Raw genomic sequence first — 26,899 nt, forward strand, 5'->3', positions numbered from 1 at the left:
CGTTGCTATATCGTTACAGAGGCTCGGCCTCAATCGCGCATGCAAGCGCTGAACAGATCAAATCCACTGATCGCCACCTACTCGCGGGTTGGGCTTCCTGGGCCTTCTTCCTCCGGGCCGGCTTCCGGGTGCTCCATCTTGGGCCGTGTTGCTACGGTGGCTGACACCGTTCCTGCTGCTACACCTAGGTGGCCCCGGACACCATAACCGCCTACTCCCTGGAGGACAACGAGCTGTGGCTCCGCCACCTTGTCGGCCTCCTCTTCGAGCTAGCTCTACTCCGGCAGCATCTACGGCTTCCGCAAGAAGATCCTTGGCCCCCCGGAACCTGGGCCCAACTACGCCAAGCTCATGACCGAGTACGACTCCAGGGAGAAGGCCGGACTCGCCGTCCAGATCGCCATAGCCGCCGATGGCGAGGCCGAGCAGGCACGCAACGAGATGGAGAAGCAAGAGACGACGCGGCTGGCGCAGGACACCAACAAGAGCGTGGGGGGCCGCGCGTACGAGTTCTTCCTCATCTTCCGGCGGCTCTTCGTCAACGTCATCCTCAGCTTCAAGGAGCGGCGGCTGAGCCAGGCTTTCTTCCTCAAGCGCCAAAACTTGAAGGCGAACGAGGCGTTCGACGTGATCGAGGTGGAGCTCAACTTCATCTACGACATGGTGTACACCAAGGCGCCGGTCGCCTACACCAGGGCCGGCTGGGTCCTCCGCTCCGTCTGCCTCGTCTCCGCACTGCTCATCTTCTTCTTCCTCGACAAGCCCGGGCACCAGATCCAGCGCGTCGACGTCGGCATCACGTACGCGCTGCTGCTGGGTGGGCTGGCGCTCGACGCGGCCACTGCTGATTATTTTATTATAAGTGTTATTATTTTATTATAATATTTGTATATCAATGTTATTATTTTATTATATAAATTTGATTAAAACTGGAGACTTTCTAAGAAAATTATAATGACTTATAATTTAAGACGGAGACGGTAGATATAGTAAGCTGGCACACAACCATGGAAGAAGATGCTGACACACGTACAGAGAGAGATCACAGCAATGCGCGCGGCAAATGCACTACGCATTACGAGTTCAGTTAAGTATTAGTATTAATCTTCATTCAGACTCATCAGCAGCCTCTGCTGCTCCAGCTGCTGCTACTTCTTCTTCAGCCTGATGGATGCCCTCGCTGCTCTGTGTGCGAGTGTGACCCCCAGCGGCTGCTGCTGATGCTGCTGCAGGTGCAGGTTTAACTTCTGCCGCAGCTTCTTTCAGTTTCCGTTGACTAGTATCATCCGGCAGATCCGGCAAGGGGTCCAGGCCTGCGAAGCCCCTGGCTGCCTCGATGATGGCCACCGGCAGGCCGAGGCACTTGTTCACGATCTCCACCTTCATCTCCTCCAGCTGCTTGAGGAGCAGGTCCTCCTCCACCTTGCCGCCTTCCTCCTTTCGCTTGTCGTCCTTGGCCTGGTCGTACTCCCTCCTGAAGAGCTTCCAGGCGTCGTCCCCTTCCAGCTTGGGCGGGCGGACCACGAGGCCCGTGCGCGCCATGATCTTGGCGTCGTCCTCCTTGCGGCAGGTGACGAGCACGGCGCCCCTGTGCTCCCCCTTGGGCAGGCCGTAGGCGAGGCGGTCCCCCCACTCGCCCTCCGCCGGCGGCGGCAGCGTCAGGTTGCTGTACCAGCACCCGCGTGTGTGCACGTCGTCGTCGTCGTGGCGGTACGCCCGGATGTCGTCGAACACGATCATGTACGACGTCTTGGACAGGGTCATGTTCAGGATGTAGAGCAGCACACCTGTTCGTGTCATCGTGTGTCGCGTTATTGTTCCATATTTCCACTGCATTGCCATCAATTGCCATGTGCAAGATCGATACACCTACCGATTTTGGATGTCTCGACGGCACGGCTGTTGTCGATCTTCTCCTTGAAGATGCGATCCTCCTCCTTTGCCTGCTTGTTGGTGTCGTCACCAGCGCCGGCCTCGTAGACGCCGCTCCCCTCGTCCTTCTTCGGGGCATCGCCGGGCGTCTCCTTCTTGGCGGCGGTCTCCACCGCCTGGTTCTGCCCGGCACCTCTGGCTGCGGCCACCATCTTGTCCTCCTTCTCCCGGAGTTCCGCGGTCTCCTTCTCGATGGCTTTTGTGACGACGTTGGATTTGTCAACGATCTCCTCGACCTTGGCGGTGTCGAGGCCGAGGTTGTCGAGCATCCGGTAGAGGAGGTTGAAGCGGTCCTCCGAGTCCGGCGGGCCGACGCACACCCACAGGCGGAGCGCGAAGTTGTCCTTGGCCTTGTCGTGCACGAACACCTTCTGCGCCAGCGCCGTCTTGCCGCTGCCGTGGATGCCCGCGATGCCCGCCGCCCGGAACATCCGCTCCGAGCCATCGGGGGCCACGAGGGCGTCGATCACCTCGCCGGCCTCCTTGTCCCACCCGTAGATCCTCTCCTCGTCCACGTAGCTGGTCGTCCACTCGTAGTACTGCTCCGGCTCCAGCACGTTCTTGGTCAGCCGGAGCAGCAGCGTCAGTGACACGCCTTCTTTCTCTTCCTGCTCCTGCTTGCTTTGCTGCTGCTGCTTCGACGCCCGGGGCTTGCAGGGGATGCAGCCGGTCGTTGCCGACGACGCCGGCTTGCTGTCGTCGGCACCGCCGGCAGAGCTCTCTGCAGCGCCCTGCTGCCCACGCGGCCGCTTGCTGCGTTGCTCCAGTGCAGCCCTGATGAGGGGCAGCAGGTTGCCCAGCTCCTCCCTCTTGCTCGGGGGAAGGAGCTTGTCTTCGTCGTCGTCTACCTTCTTGCCATCGACTTGCTGCGGCGGTGAGATCTTGATCCTGATCTCTTTGAGGACCTCGAAGATATTATCCAGGTCCTTCCTCTCATCCAGAGGACTGTCGACCAGGGCGTCGTAATCGTTGCACAGATCATCCACTTCGGGGCGCAGTTTCTGCAGCTTGTAGCTCTCTTCTCCACTCCCACTCTGATTCGCCATTCTGTTTTGTGCAGCGTATAGATGGAGATGAATGTCACTGATTGATTGCCCATGCTTGGTTTATATAACAGTAGCAAGACATATCATCATCAGATCAGATGCTTGCTCACTTGATGAGCAAAGCAAAGATGCGATGCTATGATGATATGCTTCCTCTCCCCAGCCAGGGCTTTAGCTTTAACCTTGGACAAGATACAAAAAGACCTTGCATTGAACACCTGCTTCTTTCTGAAGACAATGCGACTTCAGCAGAACTGAAGCCGCTTCTTCTGCTCACCCAGCAACTTTGAACAAATGAGTGTACCTACCAAAGACTAGAGTGGCACCCAAGTAAGGAACCAGCATTTGATCTCACCTTGATGGATCTTTATCTAGCTTTCAGCCTGTTCTGATGGATGTCTCAACAAGCGATCCCTTATATAAAAAAACAACGATCATGACAGGCTAAATGTACCAGGCTGGATCGTCACATGGTTCCTGACCAGCAAACCAAAAAGGAGAAAACAGAATAGAACCAATCTTTAGTAAATCGATGAATCGATTCATCCATTTGCTTTCTCAAAACATCCTTCTGTAACACTCCAGTTCTTTTTTTTTTTAACATTCCTTTGATGAATACAAGCAGTAGGCAGCAGGTGAATTTTCTTTCTATACATACAGATTACAATGCTGCAGGTGAGGTCAGTAAAGCAGGGACGCCGACAAGGGCGGATAACCCAGGTCCAGCTGGATGTGGGATCGGATCATCAGAAACAAAAACAACAGTGTGTGATGAAGCTAGTTATTGTTAATTTTTCTAGTTAGCAGTAGCAACTCCTTGGAACAGCAAGGGCTGCAGAATCAGGAAGAAGGCTCCATATCTGGGGTTCTTGTTCTTTCAATGGTGAAATGGTCAACAACCCGTACAGATCTCACAGGGTCCGGTGATGAGGCTGACCTCCACTTGCTTGGATGCTTCCGGTCATGGCTGAGCTGATGTGGCTCTCTTCCCTCTGATTCCCACCTCGGATCCAACTTCCAGCCCTTTGGGACCTGTTTATTCACAGCAGAGCAAAAAAACATTTTGTTACCAGTGTGCAGTTACATAAGGCGACAGAGTTATGAGTAGATGGGAGCAAAGGAACGCAGGCTGATCTGTTACCTTGTCAACTGCAAGAGTAAATATTTCCAGATCACCATCCTTCTTAATATGAAACCTTGTGAAAGATTTGTAGTTTGCGATGCGCAGTGATGAGAAGGCTTCGTCAAAGTGTATGTGGAACCAGTTGATGCAGATGTACAGGTAGCTCCCAAATATGAGGGAAACAACTGGAGTCGAGAAAATCCAGAAATAGATAAACACAGAAGTATAGTACATGATCAGAACACTACGTGAAAGTGACATCATTCCGTTCTTGCATATATTTATTCTTGTCACCGCCATGACCTGAGCAAAGGTATAAGCTGTTAGATGCTTGCTAAAATCTACAAAACATGGACTGGAAAGGAGACAGTAACATGCACCAAATCTTGAAAAATTAATCTTCTGTAGTGTAATGCATCACATTTTCAAAACAGTTAAATTCTGAATTTGTGATGTTAGATGACTAGTTCTTTTCCATTCCACATATAAAAAAAAAAATTTACAGTAGATCATCGTTAATTCTACAACTGCAGATCCATTCCTCAAGGAATGTTCAGACAAGCACACTGTAACATTTCCAAAAAAAATCTTATTACCTCAGGGACGTCAAAGGCTGACATAAGGTATTTTATACATGCTGGGTACAGTCCCAGAGTCCATTGCTCCAAACGAGCACGAAGACCAGTAGGATCTGGAAAATGCTCACTTTCCATGGATCGATACCATTCATACAGTGTGTGATAACCTACCAAAAAAAAAATATCTGTAATAAAGCTTTCACTTGGATTTTGACCCATCACCTATGATAAGAATTCAGGAAGCACACTATGGCATGGCATACCTGAAGTTGCCAATAAATGGTTACGAATACAAATTTCAATGCCCAACTCCAGCAGCAACATTAAAAGTAGCGCTGCAGTTAAATGGGCCAAAACATGGAGGCCGCCTATAATAGCTCTTCTTCTCCTTGATAGTTTGGATGGTACGAATGAATATGACGCCATCAGTAAAGTAAGACTTCCTACTGAAGAGACATAAGAGTGCTCAAAAATATAAAGCAAAGCACTCCATATTGTGCCTGAGAAGCTTTTCAGACGCCCAGACCAAGTTTCTTCATTTAAGATATGAACAAGATTACACTGGAACAAATAGAAATAAAAACAAGAATATGAATACAAATCAACATGGTCAATTTGACCTTCCAAGTGATAGTAGCAATATGAATACAAATCTTTTTTAGAAAAAAGATATACAAATCTGAGGCTGGTACAAAGAATATGACATGTCCAGTACCAACCAGCTAACTTTTGGTCAACGAAGATACTTCAAGATTTACAGTAATTAGTAACATTCTTCAAAAAGAAAAGGCAGAAATAAGCAAATAAAAATAAATCCATAACAGAGGTCAGCCCACAGAAGCAAGAAAGATGCAAGTACTACTTAGTTTACAAATCTGGGAATAAATTTGCTAGTGGTGGCCGACTGGTACAGTCCAGCTGATGATGACTAATTGCTCTATTCTCAGTTATTTAGCCCTTCTTGGATGAGTTGAAACCCTTTGATGTTGTTGGTTGTTCATCTTGTTACATGAATTTTACAGATGTTTTGGCAAAGTTCTAAATTCTTCCAGAGATGATTAGACAATTTATCAGAGAAACATTTAATGAAGTGGAGCTCAGTTTTTTTAAGATGAAGGTGAGAACAATTTTACTATGAAAAAATGGATATGCGCAGAGAGTCAGAGACTTCCAATGCTTCCAGGTTTTGATTTCAGAAAAATCAGAGGACAAAAACTGAGGCTCAAGATTACTATTAGCAACTAACCTCCACAGTTACTACTAATTCAAATGTGCGACAAAGGATAATCTTTAAAATAAAATGGCCATTTTGAGAATCTGCAACTAACCTGTGGGAACATTGAAAACACCAGTATGAAGTATATAAAACCACCAATGATGTCAAACTGCCAATTCTTTTTGCGGAACTTCAATATGTTACCCAATGCAATCTGTGAATTTAGTAAATTAGATTGTGCTCATCTCACAATTGATGGTATAGTACACAAAAGCTTCTTAAGCTGATCACTGAACTAAATAAGCAAGAATTACTTCATCAACATAGGAAAAAAAACATACCCCACTAGACTCATCATAAGATGGATAAGCTGCCTTGCATTCATAGGTGGTTCCAGAGAACCTCTCAAAGTTTCTGAAAACATGTGTTGGGTGCAAAAAGGCGCCACCACATCCATTGACAAGCAAGTGTTGCACAAAATTAGTTTTTTCTGATCGAGTGGCAGAGTGCCTCATAAAATGGTGTAAATCCCCTGCCATGCGAAGTTTACATCTTCCTTTCAGGTATTCCTGAATTAAATGTGATACATTCTTGCCTGTAGTCTCGTTCCAATACCAATCAAGAAGCCAGTTTGGCTCATGTGTTACTACAATCACAGAATCATTCTCTCCAACCTGCACAGCTTTAGTATTGAAGTCGATCAATTAAATCTGGAAATATTACCTGCAACTTCCAAGTTCCAAGAGATATTCTGGAAAGGTAAGAGGGATTCCTTCCAACTAGAAAGCAAAAGGGGCTAAGAGCCTATCAGCCTAAGACTACAAAGAATTTGCAGCAACTCTTTTTGTGTTTACTGTACATGCAAATATTAGCCGACATACATGGTTGAAGACTTGAAGCAATTACTAACGCATGTTGTCCCATGTGAAACCAAAAATAAGGAAATGAAACTCGTTTAAAAGAAAAAAGATGAGCAAGCGAAGAAAAATGCACCTTATTCCGACAAACATCTGCAAAGAACTTGAATTGGTACACATCAACATCACCATGGAGAGATAAATCAAGACCAAATATCCACCAACCCTTGGGAAGATGCAATGCAAAATAACTCTTCTTCTGAGGCAGAAACCATCCACCTAACCAGCTTTTATGACATATATATCTCATAAAAGTATGAAGCCCATCAAACCAGTCTGTTATAAAAAAAGTATCAGAAATTGGGAAAGGAACAAAACACAAACATGCATTGTATTCCTTACATCATTGACCAAGTACACAAGAAAGAAAATAATATGAGATATTATTAGATTAATCAAGAATGTTTACAAACCATGGTTTCCAGGAATTATGAAACACTGTGGTCCATCATATTCAGTCATCTTTGATACACCAGGAGGAAGCTCAGGCTTATCCAAAGCTATATGTTCATCACTGTACCAAGGTGGAGGCTGTAGAGCGTACTCAAAAGGCCTAAAGAAGCGTCTCTCGTATGTAAATGATGAAGGGTTTGGGTACCTGCAAATTCGAAAACGACAGATCTATGACTATGATGCACTAATGCAATGGACTAAGTCATGTCTAGTTTATAGATTATGACATATGTATGGGCAATATTCAATAAAGATACAGATCTCAGCATGCAAGTGATATGAGATGATATCTAGTGACTACATGCCATACAAGTATTAGGAATTATGAACTAGAAAATGTTAAGCTGTATGGAGCCAATGGAGAATGCAGAAGGCACAAAGAATCGCATATCTAAAATAATATCAGATTTTCCTCCTGAGAAAGAAGCATGTCATCTTATCCACAAGTACTATTGCTTGAATCATACAGAGGCAACCAGAATAACCTTTTCAGGCAGAGAACAATATGCAAAATATTATGGTGCACAGAGATCAATAAAGTGTTTCCAAAAATAGGACAAAAACTCAAGCCAGACTAACTAGATATTCCAACACTCAGTTAGAACTCAGTTGCATATAATTCCCAAGGTAATAGGAAGAAGTGAATCATGTGTTCCTCCTAGCCAAGCATAGGAAGACAAGAAATGCTTTGCAAATGTGCACAAGTACATTGGCTGCAGAGAAGAACCAGGTTTGGTTAAATATGGTACAATCTTACGCAAGATCTCCGCCGATAATAAGTAAGTTCCCACGTGGAAGAGTATGCATAGAGCCACCGATAACAGTCCTAATAGATGGTTGGGCTAACAGTCGGGCAACTGTATATGATGAATTCCCTCCATCACCAGGTGTCTGCAACAAAGTCAAACCAAAGGTCTTCCCTTTCATTGAAGTAGTCATACAATAGGTCATCATTTGGAGTGTTGTCTGTTGGTCCTTTCATTGCAGCCTACAGACGGATGTAGAAGTAGTTTGAGAAAAAGAATATTTGGACAGAAAAATGTGCAAAGACGCAGATAATAAAGCTGGAAATTGGAAATTTACCTGCATCATGCGCATGTCAAATCGCCCAACAAAAAGAGTCACAGAGACCATAAGATCAAATGCTGTCTTGAATAAATCAGCATGATGTCCTGTGTAAATATAAATTCAACATGTCAGGTCTTTTTTGTTGGTTTCATGTAACTTGGTGTAGTTAAAGTTATAGAAGGGCCTACCCTGAATACCAAGGTACCATGTCCAGGAAATCTGGTTTCATATGCCTCTTCAGCTTCTCATCCTCCAAATCCGTTGATGGGTGGGTAAGAGCCCATCTGAAGTATTTACGGAACATAACCAATAATTAGAATTACACAATCACTAATCATTCAGAGAGAGAACTTAAGGTATCAGAAAGAAACATTAGTAGCCACCACGTGGCAACAACTATTTCAGCAATATTAGTACGCACAGTGTGAAAAACTAAAGGCATACCCAGTCGATCTCTCCACAACAAAGTTAGCGATATAGAGGCCAACAAATGTAGCCCACAATGAGTACAAAGGAGATATTTCATCCGATGGGCCAGCACAGGATCCACTGCAAACTAACTGGAGAAAAACATGATCAAAGAAGTGCAACATGGATGTCACCATAAGAAGTGACTAGAATAATAAAGGAGAAGCAAGCAGTACCTCCCCGTAGATAACCCATTTTGCCAGAATAGGATAGTCACTTGCAGATCCAACAGGAGCAAACCAAGACGAACATATCTCATCTTTCAACTGATTCATACGGAGAAAATTTGATATCCAGGTACTTCCAGTTTTCATTTTTAAGGAAAGCAAGCAAATTGGGGATCAGAACTACTACCAAAAGATTTGCTCTTGTGCACAGCACGATTCCCACAATGACTGTAGAATACACAGCATGCAATACTGATTACCTGAAAGAAAAAAGATGAATCTTGCTGCGATCAATACGGAGGAAAAGAATATAATGGCCATTCTAGAGAACTTACTGTACAGTTCTGGAGAATTGTCCATATTCCTGGCCTCGTTCCTGCCATCCGTGCAACCAACCCAATGTACCAGAGACCAATAAATATGATATGAAAGGCAATGATGAAAAGGACCGAGGAGAAATATATTGTCAAGAAAAGCGAAAGGTTCATGCGCATATCAACCCCCATTGACTGGAAAGCTAGGAAGATGGTACAGGGATGCAAAGCAAATCCAAGCGACATACCTGCAATTGTGCAATATTACTATATGAGTGGTGTACATAACAATTAACATAGAGCTTTCTCTGGTCAATGAAGAAAAGCCAAAGGATTAAAATATTGACTTCTGAAGTAAGCCTGAAAGCGGATACATACCAGCGGTTAAAATTCGAGTAGCTCGGCTGAATGGTTCCTTCCAAGAAAAGGAGATGAGAAGAAATAGAAGAAGCCAATGAGGCAAACATACATGGACCACCACTTGATATTGTTGTCCAATTTATGTATGAGTGTATGCATGTTGTCAGACGATATAAAAAAGAGGCAGGCAATAATCACTGCAGTCATAATATGCCTGGAGTGTTCATGAGGGTACGGGTATGTATGTGTCAGGATAGTCCTAACTCTGCCCATCTTGAGGGTTCCCAAGAGTGGGCGTGGGCTACCAATCTGCTTGTCTGAACCCATCTGGACCTGGATATTTTTGCACAAGCAGACCAGCTGTTTTGGTGTAAATGGTGTGCTACTGAACTTCTCCTTCAGGCATCAAGCCTGAACTTGATGTGATGTGATGCGATGCATGCCTGAATGATTACATAGTATAATGTCAGATCTGTGCAAAAGTAAAAACAGAAAATACGAAACTGGAAGTATCAGAGGAAATGATTGACCATTAATGCCTATGCTTATTTCATATTTCTGAACGCGTTAATACCTACCATGCTTATTGCACATTTCTGAAGCACACAAGGTACAGTATCAGGATGGCGATACTTATTTCAGAGTTTGACAGCAAAGAAAGTGCAATCCTTAAAACCTAGAGAAGAAGAAGAAGTGGCATCCTAGTACGATTGGTAAGCAAGGATCCAGAACTGTAGAGCGAGGCTGTGGTAGCACGTGGGCAGAGTCAGCTGTGGCGAAGCAAGGTATCATGAGTTTACTCAACACAAGTAATAACTAGTGCATAGTGGGCAAATATTCTACTACTACCAATGTTTGTTTACTTATTGTTGTCAAAAAAATGTTTGTTTTACTTATTAATATTAATTATATGATAATAATAATAATACAAGCCAACTTTTCCGTTTGTATTTCTTCTTTTTTGCCCCGGAAGGAAAAAGAAAGAAAAGAAAAGAAAAAAACAGGCACTCCACATTGGAGGAGTCCGAAGTCCTAAGCCGTGAATCGATGAATAGAGTGAGATGGATGGGTGGCTAACGATGCGAGGTCTGCTGTGGAGAAGGAGGAGAATAGCCTGCCCAATCACCCCATGTATGGGCGGGTGGATGAAAAAGGAGTAAATTTTAGTGCCGCAATGCAGCAAGAAAAAGAAAATCCTGAGCAGCTCCTGTCGTGCCTCTACTACTACTAATAAAGAGTGGGTTTCGGAATCGATTGCTCGCCACTGTTCTGTCTGTACTATGCATGTACCATGTATAGAAACAAGAATGGAGGAAGGAATGGAATGGCGGTTAGGGGTGCGTTACCAAGCGCGGCGTGGACGAACCGGAGTCCGGATGGATCTCCACCTCCACCTCCACTCGACGGCAATCCAATCCAAATGCTGGCGTGGCGGGGCAGCGCAGGGGAGGGGAGGAGGAGGATGCGCGGGCGGGGCGGCTGTGTGATTGGGACCTCGCTTCGGCTGGTGGTTGGGTCCGGGCGAAGAGGGGAGGAAGGGGGAGACAGGAGGAGCGCATCCGCATCGATGGCCAAGACCAAGAGAATATCCCCTCCCTCTGCTCGTGCTCTTTTTCTGTTGTGAACCATCCCAGCCGTTCATTTCAAAAGCCCCGATTGCTGCTGCTGCTTTTCTTTCTTTTTTTATTAATTAATTAAAGTTTTTTAAACTCAATCCACCGTGCTAAACAACCCCCGCTATTCCGGCTTAAGAGGAAGATCTTCTCATGCAGATCGAAAAAACCCCGAATCCCTGTCCCACCCATACACAGACCTGTGTTTTGGACGTGGGGCAGACAAGTGAGGGTTTTCTCCCTTGTTCGCTGCGGCCGAAGCCATAAATAAAGAGTGAGTTCTTTGGAACTCGAACTCTAACCACCCAAAGAGGGAGGTACTGAGCCTACACTAACCACTCGGTCAGCCAGGCCGTTCCCTAATTAAAGTTTTTAATCGATTCACCCTGTTCGCTTGTTGGTTTCAGCCAGGTTTATTCAACCAGTCAACAGTGTTTTCCTCTCACAATAAACCAGCACCAGCCAGCCCAAACCAGCCCAGAAACCAACCAGCGAACACGCCGATTGATTGCTGCTTCGTTTCGTCATTTGGAGATGAGCCAGTCGGCGAATGACGAAGCGATGCCAGAGGAATAATCACGCCATAAGGGGAGAATATCCGTACCACATCTAAACTAGTGGCATGGCTCCTCAGTTTGTATGTTGGCTTCTAAGAGCACAACAAACTCTCCATTCAGGATTTTTGGCTAGTTAAAACAATCACATCTCTATCAGCTCATAACCCTAGCTCCCGATCTTTTGACACTTGGAGAAATTTCTTTCTTTCTCCTTCGCACGGGCCTGTTCATCAACACCACCATCGGTCGGCGCGACATTTGGCCCATGGAGACGGAGACGAACGGGACGGGGGCGGTGCAATGTGATGTGCCACCGTGTCGGGCCGTTCAGGCGTCGAGATCCTCCTTCACTACTACCAGATAGGAGAGGCGTGAAGAAAGCCTCTATATAGGGGGTTATGCCGCTCGCCTCTAATCTTTCGCCTCTACAAATCACGATTTGTAGAAGCGGATGCTCAGCCGCATCTACAAATCTATTTGCAGATACGACTGCAATTCAGAGCCGCTTTTGCAAATACCTTTTATAGAGACGGTTGTTGATTCACATCCACTTCTATTGTTCATTTCTGGCATACCACTAATATATTCTTCTCGTTCTAGAAACTTGATCCATTCCAAAACATACACACAGTCAAGAGATAAACATACACATAACTGCTAGTTAATAGATGGCATGATAGCCATCTAGAAGTTCTAGATTAATAGTTAATTATAGATGGCACAATACACATAGCTGCCATCTATACCAGTCTTAAGTTACAAGCATGCATCCTTCCTCATGAATGCGGCCACTTCAAGTACCAAGTTTCTAATATCTCCACAACCACCACTGCTACATCATCATGTGCATCCACCATTACATCATGCACAACTACCACTGCTTGCATCCACCATTATATGTTCAAAAGAACTAACACTAGCTTTCAAAAGAACCAACACTGGCTAGTTAGTAGACCATGTACTTAATTTTTTGCTGAGGGGTCTTCTAGAGCTTCTTGTCTGCCTCTCAGTCATCAGCAATGTAATTGTACAACTCCCTAAACCTCCTATGTGATCGGCGCTTTATCTCCTGGCAATGCTGGTCGAAGAGGTTGTCGACGTTGTCCCTAGCTAGCATGATCCTCTGGTGGACGTCGTAGCTAGTTGTCATCAAATTTTAATGAAGTCGTAGCAGGTTATCATCAAATATCAGTTGAGGAGGCCTTCGCGCAAGTGTTCCTCAACTGGCATTATGCGGTGGCCAAGGTCCGGTTGAGGAGAAAGAACGGAGACAGTGGCTGAGGGATGAGGGGCTGGGAGGGGCCTGGCACTCCCCAACGTTGTACTCGTCTCTCTATTATGTAGTTAATATTTGTATTTAATACGTTTGTTTAGTCTCTGCTAATTTGTCCGAACGCTAGATGTATTTGAGGCCCTTTGAAGAAAGCCCATTTAGGCCTCTCTGATGGCTCCACTTCCTGCACCATGTGGTGAATATGAAGCGTCGCTCGGTCTTCGTCTTGCTCAGACAGTCGGCCCATTCTCTCTCTAGATAAGGAGAAAAAGAGAGACGAGCGCATCCGCATCCGCATCGGTGGGCAGCAACACGAGAGAATATCCCTTCCCTCCCCCGGGGGACTACAGCCCATGGCGGGCCCGAAAAAGATTAGCAACATTCAGCCTAGGAATGACCCATACGATTAGGAAGAGAGCTTCAGGCCCCACCACACCTAGGTCCGTTCGCGTGTCCTTAAACTTGGCTTGATTCGTTTTTCTCTCACAAATTCCTCCAGCATTCCTCCAAACCATCCAGATTCCTCCAGAATTCAGACAAGCGAACAGGCCTAGCTTGCTTGATTTTTTTTTGACGCAAACCCGGCCTGCTTGAATTATCCGTGAACTTTTTCGAAGAATAAATAGTACCAGGCTTTTTCTCACGACAAATCAGCAAATAGTACTTTCCAGCGTTGCTTTTCAGCGAAACGAATGGGACCATAGTAGTACCATTTAATCTGCTATAAACAAGCTTATAGAGTTTTTCTTCTTTTTTTCATGCTCCATTTTTTTAATCCCAAATTTTTTACTAGATTTTTTTTTTTGGACACGAACTCTCCAGTTTAATGTTGGAGTATTGCATTAGATGATCATAAAATTTAGCAATGCAGGCTATATATTATCTCTCTTACTGTTAGTACAGTGATAACCTCTGCTTTGTGCGTGTATATTATATGGATCCTAGCTCTCTCTTTTTTGAAAGTCAACCGGGGGGATCCCCACCTGAATTTTATTGATCGTGACTCGCCAATTTTATTGATCCTAGATATAACTAAGATTCTGAGTCAATCTCTTGTTAACGAACAATGACAGGTAAATTAAAGTACCGAAGCTTGTCTAGTGCACCTGAGACGTGTCCGTGGCCACTACATAGACACATAGTATTGTTCTCCAAACCATAAATATAATTAATATAGAGTGCATGTTAAGAAACAGATTTGGCAGATGTATACTCGTATACTGTTTCAACTGTGCGGAAGTAGTATAATTAAAAGGACAACTCACAAGAGAACTAGTAGAGTTAAAAACGACAACTCACATGAGACAATGAATACTTTTTGTTTTGTAGGCAAAGGTCATGTTCGCTTCTCTTATAATCCATTTTTTTCAGCTTGTTTTTTAGTTGAAACCATGTTTTTCTCTTACAACAAATCATTCGGAACAGTGTTTCGATTTTTTTTTTTCAGCGAAGCGAACGGGACCAAACAACGAGGAAATTGCATGTTGCCTGAACAACAACAGAAAATCAGACACCTGAGATATAGAAAAAGTGCAAATATAATCAATATAGTAGTGCATTTTAATCGCTACAAAGATTTGGCAGATATATATCGTATACTGTTTCAGTTGTGCCCAACACAGCAGATGCTTCGGCTGCCGTATGAGAGATTTCATTTTTGCAAAAAAAAACCCCTCTGACTCAACCAACAGACGGGTTTATCGTCTCTTCGCGAAGAGACGATGAAGGCTCGTGCTCCCAAGCTATATCGCCCGCTCCAGCACCGTCGTACGACGGGGGCTCGTGCTCCCAAGCCATTTTTTATCACCTTAATTTATGAGTCTGTACAAGAATTAATTATCTTGCAGATAACCTAAAAGACAACTCATTGTATAATTTATCTGTATTGTTGTCTCTATGTGACATAACCCGTGCTTACAGACGGCAGCCGTCTAAACTGTTGAACGTGCCCTAAGGCTAAAAAAGCCATACAACACAAACACACTAACACTCGCCCACAAAACATAACAGCATGACCAACTGGCTGCCTGCCACTAGAAATCTAAACAGGGAGCCTTAGCTACAAAAAGGAACGAAGAAGAATACATCGAGTCATTGTCTACAAGTTTTCTGGATGCTCTGCAAGTTTATAATGTCTTGTGGGTTACAGCAGCTTCAGGATGACATTGTTTGGATGCTCTGCAAGTTGGTTCTGTACTATTTCTTTGGGGTCATCACGATCCATCTGAATCTCCATGAGGCTTGTAAGATAATGTAGCCCAGGAAATCCTTGCACCAAGGTGCATCTGTTGCCTTGTAGCACCTCGAGTTTCGGTGCTGCCGCTTGTTGAAATCCCACAACTCCAGGACGGTCTTTATGTTTAAAGGAGAATTGCTACCAAATTTATGAAGCTCCAGCACCAAGAGACTCGGGAATGACAAGCCGTGGAAAAGGAGGTCTTCGCACTCAAATGAGAACTCCTCCAGACGCAGAACTGCAAGATTCGGTAGCGTACCGAAGGCTTGTAAGGCATCTTGGTTCTTGAGCCTCGAATTCTGTACCTGCAACTTGGTCAGGTTCTGAAGCCGGTGGATCCATTCAGTAGTCGATTATGTCCAGCAATGGCATGCCAGAACTTCTTGTTGTTTTTGCCGCCAGCGCCGACTACCCTAAGCTTACGCAGCTGAGTAAGCTCTCTGAGCTCTTGAAATGCAGCCTTTCCCCGTGCAACATTGACAACACGGAGTGTCTGCAGGGCCTTCAGTTTGGAAATACCTGTCGGCACCTTGACACCACGCAGCATAATATCATCACCCTCATCCTCTAGAAGATGATGTGGTCCACTTCTCCCCAAACGAGCCTCTAGCAGCCGAGGTCTCCAAGAAAGATGACCAGCCATAGACAGCCAACAGTTCGCCCGATAAACATACTTTCTGAGGAAGCAGAGTAGGCAGCATGCGCAAAGAGCAATTGAACAACACCAACATAGCGAATTCAGTAATTGGGTGTCACTGCCCATGAGTTGCCAGTACTCGTAATATATAGCATCATGTTCTGCAACCTGCTGCTCTTGTCTTCTCAGCAGTGGCAGGTCATAAAAAGTTGCATGAGGCCTTGTTTAGTTGGGTGAAGTTTGGGATTTTGGCTACTGTGGCACTTTCGTTTTTATTTGGCAATTAGTATTCAATCATGGACTAATTAGGCTCAAAACGTTCGTCTCGCGATTTCCAACCAAACTATGCAATTAGTTTTTTTCGTCTATATTTAATGCTCCATGCACGTATCGTAAAATTCGATGTGATAGCTACTGTAGCATTTTTTAGAAAAAGTTTTTAGAACTAAACGAGGCCTGAAGGTATTGCAGCTTTTCAAGCTTGGTGACTGCAGTTGGCAGCGTCAGTATCCATGTACCTCTGATATCCAGTGTCTGCAGCTGCCTTAAATTTCCAAACGAATTTGGCAGTTCAAAAATAGCCTGACATCCTCGTAGAGAGAGGTACCTCAGGTGAAGGAGCTCCCCGATTCTGTCAAGGTGATGGTCTCTAAGCCCTACTGTCCGCGACAAATCCAACACTCGGAGGAATCTCATCTTCTTGATAAGAAAATTGATCTCCACTCTCCAAACACGGTTAATGATCGCACGTGTGTGTTAGCAACTCTAGATTGGCTCACAGACAACTCGATTCAGAGGTAGTAGAATACAAGACCTCAGGGGGAGGGAGGTCTGGAATCAGCAAGCAGGGGAATCAAAACTAAAGGAAGGCACTAGAAAATTATAGAAGGTGCCGGAGGTAGGAGAAAGGAGAGAGCGCTATTTGGGAAGGAAGATCAACAGTAGACTTCTGATTAATTATTCGATGCCCTTCCTCTTGCCACCCCGGCCCTTTGTACTGGCTTGGCCTTGCCTTTGCTTCTGTCTGACAGCCCAGCACCACCTAGCAGTCCATCTTACACATATCCCTGACATTCCCCCCTTCTTAAAATTCGGCTTGCCCCCAAGCCGGTGGAGAAGTTAGGAACCACTCGGATCTCAGGGAAACTACGAGCACCTGATTTGTATCAGAAGTGTGATCTTGATCCCCATAGAAGAAGGTAATTGGAGAAGCACCTTTGCCTCTGCAGTTGGAGCAGCATGCAGAATGACATCACACGGTTTGCTGTCCATGTCTTTTCGTCATCCCTGACTTGCTGGCAATTGAATTGGTCCTGAGTAAAGTAGCATTTACCAAATACTTGTCATATACAAGGGTTGCGAGGGGAATTGCAGTCCCAGCAAGTGTGCATATAGTTATATGTGACTGTAAAATCAAGTCCATCCATGAGTGCTACCAGTGCAAGCAAATGGCAAGAACAGCGCACAATTGTAATTTGAAGAATTTCAGTTTCCATCAGAGTTGCTGACACACCAACAGCGTGCATTCCTGCTACTTCAAGTGGACAACACTGAAATAGTTGTTGCATATTAGATGTTACTGTAACCACGAGATGTTCACCTTCCACAAGAAATTCTCTTTTGAGCATGTATGCACGTGATAGAATCATGCCCCATTGACCAACACTAAGTGGTAGCATAGCTCTTCTATCATCGATGAGATGCAGAAGAATTATAGCTAGAGCCTGAAGCTTTCCATGAAACAACTGAATCATGTATACCCTTAACCATGTGCATGACAACTTGATATCGTTGAGTCCAGCAACTTGCACTACATTTTGAAGTAACTCAAGCCAAAGCTTCCAGCACCCTTGACAGCTTACATTATGGAAGAATGGAACTGTAGACTGGCGCAATGAGCAGCTAATCACAAAACTCACGGATAACTGAAACCATGTCCCGTTGCTTTGGGGTGGCGGCCATGGAGGCTTGTACTGCACATCAACCCATCCTAAACAGATCAGTGACCAGAAACCAAAATAGAGTTGAGTGGAGTTCACAAGCATAGTATTCACTGAAAGTGATGTCTTCAAGTGCACAGGAGCTGCATAACCACAGAAAAATGGCCAAGGGATTGGCCTGAGATGGACTGCATCAAAACTGATATCAATGCAGAGCTTCATCTGAACAGATTGACCTTGTGTAGGTGGTAGCTGTGAGACTCGCTAGCTGGGCCGGTCGTGGGCAGGGCCGAATGGCTGACACTGTAGCACAAGGTGATGTGAGGCAGGGTAGCTCAGGTCGCTGGTTGCTATAGCACGTGGAACACTGTAGCACCAAAGTAGTACCCCTCGGAAGCTGAAGTTGAGCCAAACCAACTTAAATAGCCAGGCCAAAGGACGCGTAGTAACCTTCGGTTAACCGTTTTACGCGAAGCGAGGACGAAAGCGTAAACGGGTTGCTACGTAGGTGGGTGTCGATGCGGGACCCACAGGATACCCCACAAGGGAGAGAGAAGATCTAGTAGATTCTTCCCATGTAATCTTAGTAGTAGTACTATTCAGTAATCCTACTAGGAACTCTCATTGTAAACCGACTAGGACTCTGGCCTCCTGACTATATAAAGGAGGGCAGGGCTCCTGAATAATAGAACAACAATTGTACGACACTTCATAATCAATCCAACGTAGAGGCTAACGCCGGCTGGACGTAGGGCTGTTACTCGATCAACGATCGAGGGTCCGAACCAGGATAAGTCGTTTGTCTCTTGTGTTCACCATCGAGTTCTGCATACGTTAAAGCCCGAACATACTGCCTCGGGTACCCCCGTGGTAGGCTATCGGTGGTAAAACATCGACAGCTGGCGCGCCAGGTAGGGGCTTTCGGCGAATTTGCATCCGAGAGCTCGATGGACCTCAACAACATGATCTTCTCAACGGGATCAACTTTCATCTTCGGTTCATGGATTGCGAGGTGGACAATAATGGCAAGCTCCAAAGTCGTTTCCTCAAAGATTCAAAACACCATGAAGACGATTCTATTCCGACGACCACGACAGATCAAATCTCTGGAGGATTCGCGCAGCTCATAGTGTCTGATTCAACTCAGGTTCCGCAGCTTTGCGCATCCGACTCGAATTCGAGCTCCGCATTCGAGTTGGAGTCTTATCCGAGTCCTTTCGGGAAACCGAGTTCTTTTCCGATGGGACTTAAGAACGCGGGCCCTGACCTATCAAGAATACAACTCGGAGTACGCGCAGAATCCCTTCAAGAAGTCAGATCTTCCTCCACTCGGACTCCTAAACATGGCAACATCTTATCAAGCACAGCTCAAAGAAGTCCTCGATCCAGGTACTAAGAATGCCGCTGAAGGGAGCTCAGGAAGGTCTCGTCCTGACTATAACATCTCAAGACTGCATCGTTCACTGGCCGGACTCTGTTCCTGAGGATAACAGTACCCGATTGGACAACACGACGACGACGGCTATTCTACCCTACCAAGAAGGGGACTCGATCTACGACATCGAGGCATCTACTAAAGTCATCAGCAACTCCGACAGTATGAAAACCAACACCAATAACAGAACAGCTCACGCACGGAAAGTACTCATGGTTCGACGTCCTCGATCACCACTAAATCCCTTAGAAGCACCCGATGTCAGGTCATCAAATGAATCAGAATCCAACATATCGCCCTTTGTCCATGGCTACGATGGAGAAACCGAGAGTCAAAAACAAGCTAGAGAAAGGAAAAACAAGTTGAAGCAAGGGCGCCAACACCGTGCTAGGCAGCGCAGGGAAGCCTGGATCAGATATGAATTAGAGTTGGCTGAATACGACAGAAGAAAATCACAACGAGAAATCAAAGGAAGACGCACGGCAAATACGCCTTATGATAAGATTCGAGAAGCATTAGAAGAACTCAGAGCATCTTCACATCTCGGTGAGAAGTATGAACAGCTCCAAGACTTGCTCCGGTCAATGATCTCGAGAACGCATGAAGAGAGAGACCAATCAAGACTACCCGCCCAGATCAACAACCCACAGGCAAGAAGATCAAAATCAAAGAAGTCCACTTTCGAAAGACTTAGGCCAGGTGGAAGCCATAACGGAGGAAGTAGGAAGGAACATAATCAAGGCCACCAATTTGAACAACCAAGAAAGACCAGGAGTAAGGTGCCTACCCAGACAGCCTCACAGAATTATTCCATCAAAACAACAATTGGCCAGAAGGAGGAGGTATCATGAGTTTACTCAACACAAGTAATAACTAGTGCATAGTGGGCAAATATTCTACTACTACCAATGTTTGTTTACTTATTGTTGTCAAAAAAATGTTGTTTTACTTATTAATATTAATTATATGATAATAATAATAATACAAGCCAACTTTTCCGTTTGTATTTCTTCTTTTTGCCCCGGAAGGAAAAAGAAAGAAAAGAAAAGAAAAAAACAGGCACTCCACATTGGAGGAGTCCGAAGTCCTAAGCCGTGAATCGATGAATAGAGTGAGATGGATGGGTGGCTAACGATGCGAGGTCTGCTGTGGAGAAGGAGGAGAATAGCCTGCCCAATCACCCCATGTATGGGCGGGTGGATGAAAAAGGAGTAAATTTTAGTGCCGCAATGCAGCAAGAAAAAGAAAATCCTGAGCAGCTCCTGTCGTGCCTCTACTACTACTAATAAAGAGTGGGTTTCGGAATCGATTGCTCGCCACTGTTCTGTCTGTACTATGCATGTACCATGTATAGAAACAAGAATGGAGGAAGGAATGGAATGGCGGTTAGGGGTGCGTTACCAAGCGCGGCGTGGACGAACCGGAGTCCGGATGGATCTCCACCTCCACCTCCACTCGACGGCAATCCAATCCAAATGCTGGCGTGGCGGGGCAGCGCAGGGGAGGGGAGGAGGAGGATGCGCGGGCGGGGCGGCTGTGTGATTGGGACCTCGCTTCGGCTGGTGGTTGGGTCCGGGCGAAGAGGGGGAGGAAGGGGGAGACAGGAGGAGCGCATCCGCATCGATGGCCAAGACCAAGAGAATATCCCCTCCCTCTGCTCGTGCTCTTTTTCTGTTGTGAACCATCCCAGCCGTTCATTTCAAAAGCCCCGATTGCTGCTGCTGCTTTTCTTTCTTTTTTTATTAATTAATTAAAGTTTTTTAAACTCAATCCACCGTGCTAAACAACCCCGCTATTCCGGCTTAAGAGGAAGATCTTCTCATGCAGATCGAAAAAACCCCGAATCCCTGTCCCACCCATACACAGACCTGTGTTTTGGACGTGGGGCAGACAAGTGAGGGTTTTCTCCCTTGTTCGCTGCGGCCGAAGCCATAAATAAAGAGTGAGTTCTTTGGAACTCGAACTCTAACCACCCAAAGAGGGAGGTACTGAGCCTACACTAACCACTCGGTCAGCCAGGCCGTTCCCTAATTAAAGTTTTTTAATCGATTCACCCTGTTCGCTTGTTGGTTTCAGCCAGGTTTATTCAACCAGTCAACAGTGTTTTCCTCTCACAATAAACCAGCACCAGCCAGCCCAAACCAGCCCAGAAACCAACCAGCGAACACGCCGATTGATTGCTGCTTCGTTTCGTCATTTGGAGATGAGCCAGTCGGCGAATGACGAAGCGATGCCAGAGGAATAATCACGCCATAAGGGGAGAATATCCGTACCACATCTAAACTAGTGGCATGGCTCCTCAGTTTGTATGTTGGCTTCTAAGAGCACAACAAACTCTCCATTCAGGATTTTTGGCTAGTTAAAACAATCACATCTCTATCAGCTCATAACCCTAGCTCCCGATCTTTTGACACTTGGAGAAATTTCTTTCTTTCTCCTTCGCACGGGCCTGTTCATCAACACCACCATCGGTCGGCGCGACATTTGGCCCATGGAGACGGAGACGAACGGGACGGGGGCGGTGCAATGTGATGTGCCACCGTGTCGGGCCGTTCAGGCGTCGAGATCCTCCTTCACTACTACCAGATAGGAGAGGCGTGAAGAAAGCCTCTATATAGGGGGTTATGCCGCTCGCCTCTAATCTTTCGCCTCTACAAATCACGATTTGTAGAAGCGGATGCTCAGCCGCATCTACAAATCTATTTGCAGATACGACTGCAATTCAGAGCCGCTTTTGCAAATACCTTTTATAGAGACGGTTGTTGATTCACATCCACTTCTATTGTTCATTTCTGGCATACCACTAATATATTCTTCTCGTTCTAGAAACTTGATCCATTCCAAAACATACACACAGTCAAGAGATAAACATACACATAACTGCTAGTTAATAGATGGCATGATAGCCATCTAGAAGTTCTAGATTAATAGTTAATTATAGATGGCACAATACACATAGCTGCCATCTATACCAGTCTTAAGTTACAAGCATGCATCCTTCCTCATGAATGCGGCCACTTCAAGTACCAAGTTTCTAATATCTCCACAACCACCACTGCTACATCATCATGTGCATCCACCATTACATCATGCACAACTACCACTGCTTGCATCCACCATTATATGTTCAAAAGAACTAACACTAGCTTTCAAAAGAACCAACACTGGCTAGTTAGTAGACCATGTACTTAATTTTTTGCTGAGGGGTCTTCTAGAGCTTCTTGTCTGCCTCTCAGTCATCAGCAATGTAATTGTACAACTCCCTAAACCTCCTATGTGATCGGCGCTTTATCTCCTGGCAATGCTGGTCGAAGAGGTTGTCGACGTTGTCCCTAGCTAGCATGATCCTCTGGTGGACGTCGTAGCTAGTTGTCATCAAATTTTAATGAAGTCGTAGCAGGTTATCATCAAATATCAGTTGAGGAGGCCTTCGCGCAAGTGTTCCTCAACTGGCATTATGCGGTGGCCAAGGTCCGGTTGAGGAGAAAGAACGGAGACAGTGGCTGAGGGATGAGGGGCTGGGAGGGGCCTGGCACTCCCCAACGTTGTACTCGTCTCTCTATTATGTAGTTAATATTTGTATTTAATACGTTTGTTTAGTCTCTGCTAATTTGTCCGAACGCTAGATGTATTTGAGGCCCTTTGAAGAAAGCCCATTTAGGCCTCTCTGATGGCTCCACTTCCTGCACCATGTGGTGAATATGAAGCGTCGCTCGGTCTTCGTCTTGCTCAGACAGTCGGCCCATTCTCTCTCTAGATAAGGAGAAAAAGAGAGACGAGCGCATCCGCATCCGCATCGGTGGGCAGCAACACGAGAGAATATCCCTTCCCTCCCCCGGGGGACTACAGCCCATGGCGGGCCCGAAAAAGATTAGCAACATTCAGCCTAGGAATGACCCATACGATTAGGAAGAGAGCTTCAGGCCCCACCACACCTAGGTCCGTTCGCGTGTCCTTAAACTTGGCTTGATTCGTTTTTCTCTCACAAATTCCTCCAGCATTCCTCCAAACCATCCAGATTCCTCCAGAATTCAGACAAGCGAACAGGCCTAGCTTGCTTGATTTTTTTTTGACGCAAACCCGGCCTGCTTGAATTATCCGTGAACTTTTTCGAAGAATAAATAGTACCAGGCTTTTTCTCACGACAAATCAGCAAATAGTACTTTCCAGCGTTGCTTTTCAGCGAAACGAATGGGACCATAGTAGTACCATTTAATCTGCTATAAACAAGCTTATAGAGTTTTTCTTCTTTTTTTCATGCTCCATTTTTTTAATCCCAAATTTTTTACTAGATTTTTTTTTTTGGACACGAACTCTCCAGTTTAATGTTGGAGTATTGCATTAGATGATCATAAAATTTAGCAATGCAGGCTATATATTATCTCTCTTACTGTTAGTACAGTGATAACCTCTGCTTTGTGCGTGTATATTATATGGATCCTAGCTCTCTCTTTTTTGAAAGTCAACCGGGGGGATCCCCACCTGAATTTTATTGATCGTGACTCGCCAATTTTATTGATCCTAGATATAACTAAGATTCTGAGTCAATCTCTTGTTAACGAACAATGACAGGTAAATTAAAGTACCGAAGCTTGTCTAGTGCACCTGAGACGTGTCCGTGGCCACTACATAGACACATAGTATTGTTCTCCAAACCATAAATATAATTAATATAGAGTGCATGTTAAGAAACAGATTTGGCAGATGTATACTCGTATACTGTTTCAACTGTGCGGAAGTAGTATAATTAAAAGGACAACTCACAAGAGAACTAGTAGAGTTAAAAACGACAACTCACATGAGACAATGAATACTTTTTGTTTTGTAGGCAAAGGTCATGTTCGCTTCTCTTATAATCCATTTTTTTCAGCTTGTTTTTTAGTTGAAACCATGTTTTTCTCTTACAACAAATCATTCGGAACAGTGTTTCGATTTTTTTTTTCAGCGAAGCGAACGGGACCAAACAACGAGGAAATTGCATGTTGCCTGAACAACAACAGAAAATCAGACACCTGAGATATAGAAAAAGTGCAAATATAATCAATATAGTAGTGCATTTTAATCGCTACAAAGATTTGGCAGATATATATCGTATACTGTTTCAGTTGTGCCCAACACAGCAGATGCTTCGGCTGCCGTATGAGAGATTTCATTTTTGCAAAAAAAACCCCTCTGACTCAACCAACAGACGGGTTTATCGTCTCTTCGCGAAGAGACGATGAAGGCTCGTGCTCCCAAGCTATATCGCCCGCTCCAGCACCGTCGTACGACGGGGGCTCGTGCTCCCAAGCCATTTTTTATCACCTTAATTTATGAGTCTGTACAAGAATTAATTATCTTGCAGATAACCTAAAAGACAACTCATTGTATAATTTATCTGTATTGTTGTCTCTATGTGACATAACCCGTGCTTACAGACGGCAGCCGTCTAAACTGTTGAACGTGCCCTAAGGCTAAAAAAGCCATACAACACAAACACACTAACACTCGCCCACAAAACATAACAGCATGACCAACTGGCTGCCTGCCACTAGAAATCTAAACAGGGAGCCTTAGCTACAAAAAGGAACGAAGAAGAATACATCGAGTCATTGTCTACAAGTTTTCTGGATGCTCTGCAAGTTTATAATGTCTTGTGGGTTACAGCAGCTTCAGGATGACATTGTTTGGATGCTCTGCAAGTTGGTTCTGTACTATTTCTTTGGGGTCATCACGATCCATCTGAATCTCCATGAGGCTTGTAAGATAATGTAGCCCAGGAAATCCTTGCACCAAGGTGCATCTGTTGCCTTGTAGCACCTCGAGTTTCGGTGCTGCCGCTTGTTGAAATCCCACAACTCCAGGACGTCTTTATGTTTAAAGGAGAATTGCTACCAAATTTATGAAGCTCCAGCACCAAGAGACTCGGGAATGACAAGCCGTGGAAAAGGAGGTCTTCGCACTCAAATGAGAACTCCTCCAGACGCAGAACTGCAAGATTCGGTAGCGTACCGAAGGCTTGTAAGGCATCTTGGTTCTTGAGCCTCGAATTCTGTACCTGCAACTTGGTCAGGTTCTGAAGCCGGTGGATCCATTCAGTAGTCGATTATGTCCAGCAATGGCATGCCAGAACTTCTTGTTGTTTTTGCCGCCAGCGCCGACTACCCTAAGCTTACGCAGCTGAGTAAGCTCTCTGAGCTCTTGAAATGCAGCCTTTCCCCGTGCAACATTGACAACACGGAGTGTCTGCAGGGCCTTCAGTTTGGAAATACCTGTCGGCACCTTGACACCACGCAGCATAATATCATCACCCTCATCCTCTAGAAGATGATGTGGTCCACTTCTCCCCAAACGAGCCTCTAGCAGCCGAGGTCTCCAAGAAAGATGACCAGCCATAGACAGCCAACAGTTCGCCCGATAAACATACTTTCTGAGGAAGCAGAGTAGGCAGCATGCGCAAAGAGCAATTGAACAACACCAACATAGCGAATTCAGTAATTGGGTGTCACTGCCCATGAGTTGCCAGTACTCGTAATATATAGCATCATGTTCTGCAACCTGCTGCTCTTGTCTTCTCAGCAGTGGCAGGTCATAAAAAGTTGCATGAGGCCTTGTTTAGTTGGGTGAAGTTTGGGATTTTGGCTACTGTGGCACTTTCGTTTTTATTTGGCAATTAGTATTCAATCATGGACTAATTAGGCTCAAAACGTTCGTCTCGCGATTTCCAACCAAACTATGCAATTAGTTTTTTTCGTCTATATTTAATGCTCCATGCACGTATCGTAAAATTCGATGTGATAGCTACTGTAGCATTTTTTAGAAAAAGTTTTTAGAACTAAACGAGGCCTGAAGGTATTGCAGCTTTTCAAGCTTGGTGACTGCAGTTGGCAGCGTCAGTATCCATGTACCTCTGATATCCAGTGTCTGCAGCTGCCTTAAATTTCCAAACGAATTTGGCAGTTCAAAAATAGCCTGACATCCTCGTAGAGAGAGGTACCTCAGGTGAAGGAGCTCCCCGATTCTGTCAAGGTGATGGTCTCTAAGCCCTACTGTCCGCGACAAATCCAACACTCGGAGGAATCTCATCTTCTTGATAAGAAAATTGATCTCCACTCTCCAAACACGGTTAATGATCGCACGTGTGTGTTAGCAACTCTAGATTGGCTCACAGACAACTCGATTCAGAGGTAGTAGAATACAAGACCTCAGGGGGAGGGAGGTCTGGAATCAGCAAGCAGGGGAATCAAAACTAAAGGAAGGCACTAGAAAATTATAGAAGGTGCCGGAGGTAGGAGAAAGGAGAGAGCGCTATTTGGGAAGGAAGATCAACAGTAGACTTCTGATTAATTATTCGATGCCCTTCCTCTTGCCACCCCGGCCCTTTGTACTGGCTTGGCCTTGCCTTTGCTTCTGTCTGACAGCCCAGCACCACCTAGCAGTCCATCTTACACATATCCCTGACATTCCCCCCTTCTTAAAATTCGGCTTGCCCCCAAGCCGGTGGAGAAGTTAGGAACCACTCGGATCTCAGGGAAACTACGAGCACCTGATTTGTATCAGAAGTGTGATCTTGATCCCCATAGAAGA

The 26,899-nt window shown here is 45.3% G+C and overlaps 1 protein-coding gene and 1 pseudogene across 1 annotated transcript; both read right to left on the reverse strand.

Annotated features, from left to right (window-relative positions):
• Nucleotides 1-961: 961 nt before the first annotated feature.
• On the reverse strand, nucleotides 962-3,128 carry LOC136549293 (uncharacterized). Its single transcript, XM_066540537.1, has 2 exons — nucleotides 1,874-3,128; nucleotides 962-1,787 (listed from the first exon to the last, which is right to left on the reverse strand). Exons 1-2 carry the CDS (start codon nucleotides 2,976-2,978, stop codon nucleotides 1,108-1,110), a joined length of 1,785 nt encoding a protein of 594 aa, XP_066396634.1. The 5' UTR covers nucleotides 2,979-3,128; the 3' UTR covers nucleotides 962-1,107.
• LOC136549302 (uncharacterized) lies at nucleotides 3,126-10,033 on the reverse strand (annotated as a pseudogene).
• Between the last annotated feature and the right edge of the window lie 16,866 nt (nucleotides 10,034-26,899).

The sequence above is a fragment of the Miscanthus floridulus genome, chromosome 4 (assembly GCF_019320115.1).
Source record: "Miscanthus floridulus cultivar M001 chromosome 4, ASM1932011v1, whole genome shotgun sequence".
Classification (NCBI taxonomy): domain Eukaryota; kingdom Viridiplantae; phylum Streptophyta; class Magnoliopsida; order Poales; family Poaceae; genus Miscanthus; species Miscanthus floridulus.

Coding starts and splice junctions, on each gene's coding strand:
- LOC136549293 (XM_066540537.1), bottom strand. CDS start 2,978: ATGGCGAATCAGAGTGGGAGTGGAGAAGAGAGCTACAAGCTGCAGAAA. Junction 1,788..1,873: donor CGTCGAGACATCCAAAATCG/GTAGGTGTATCG, acceptor TGACACGAACAG/GTGTGCTGCTCTACATCCTG.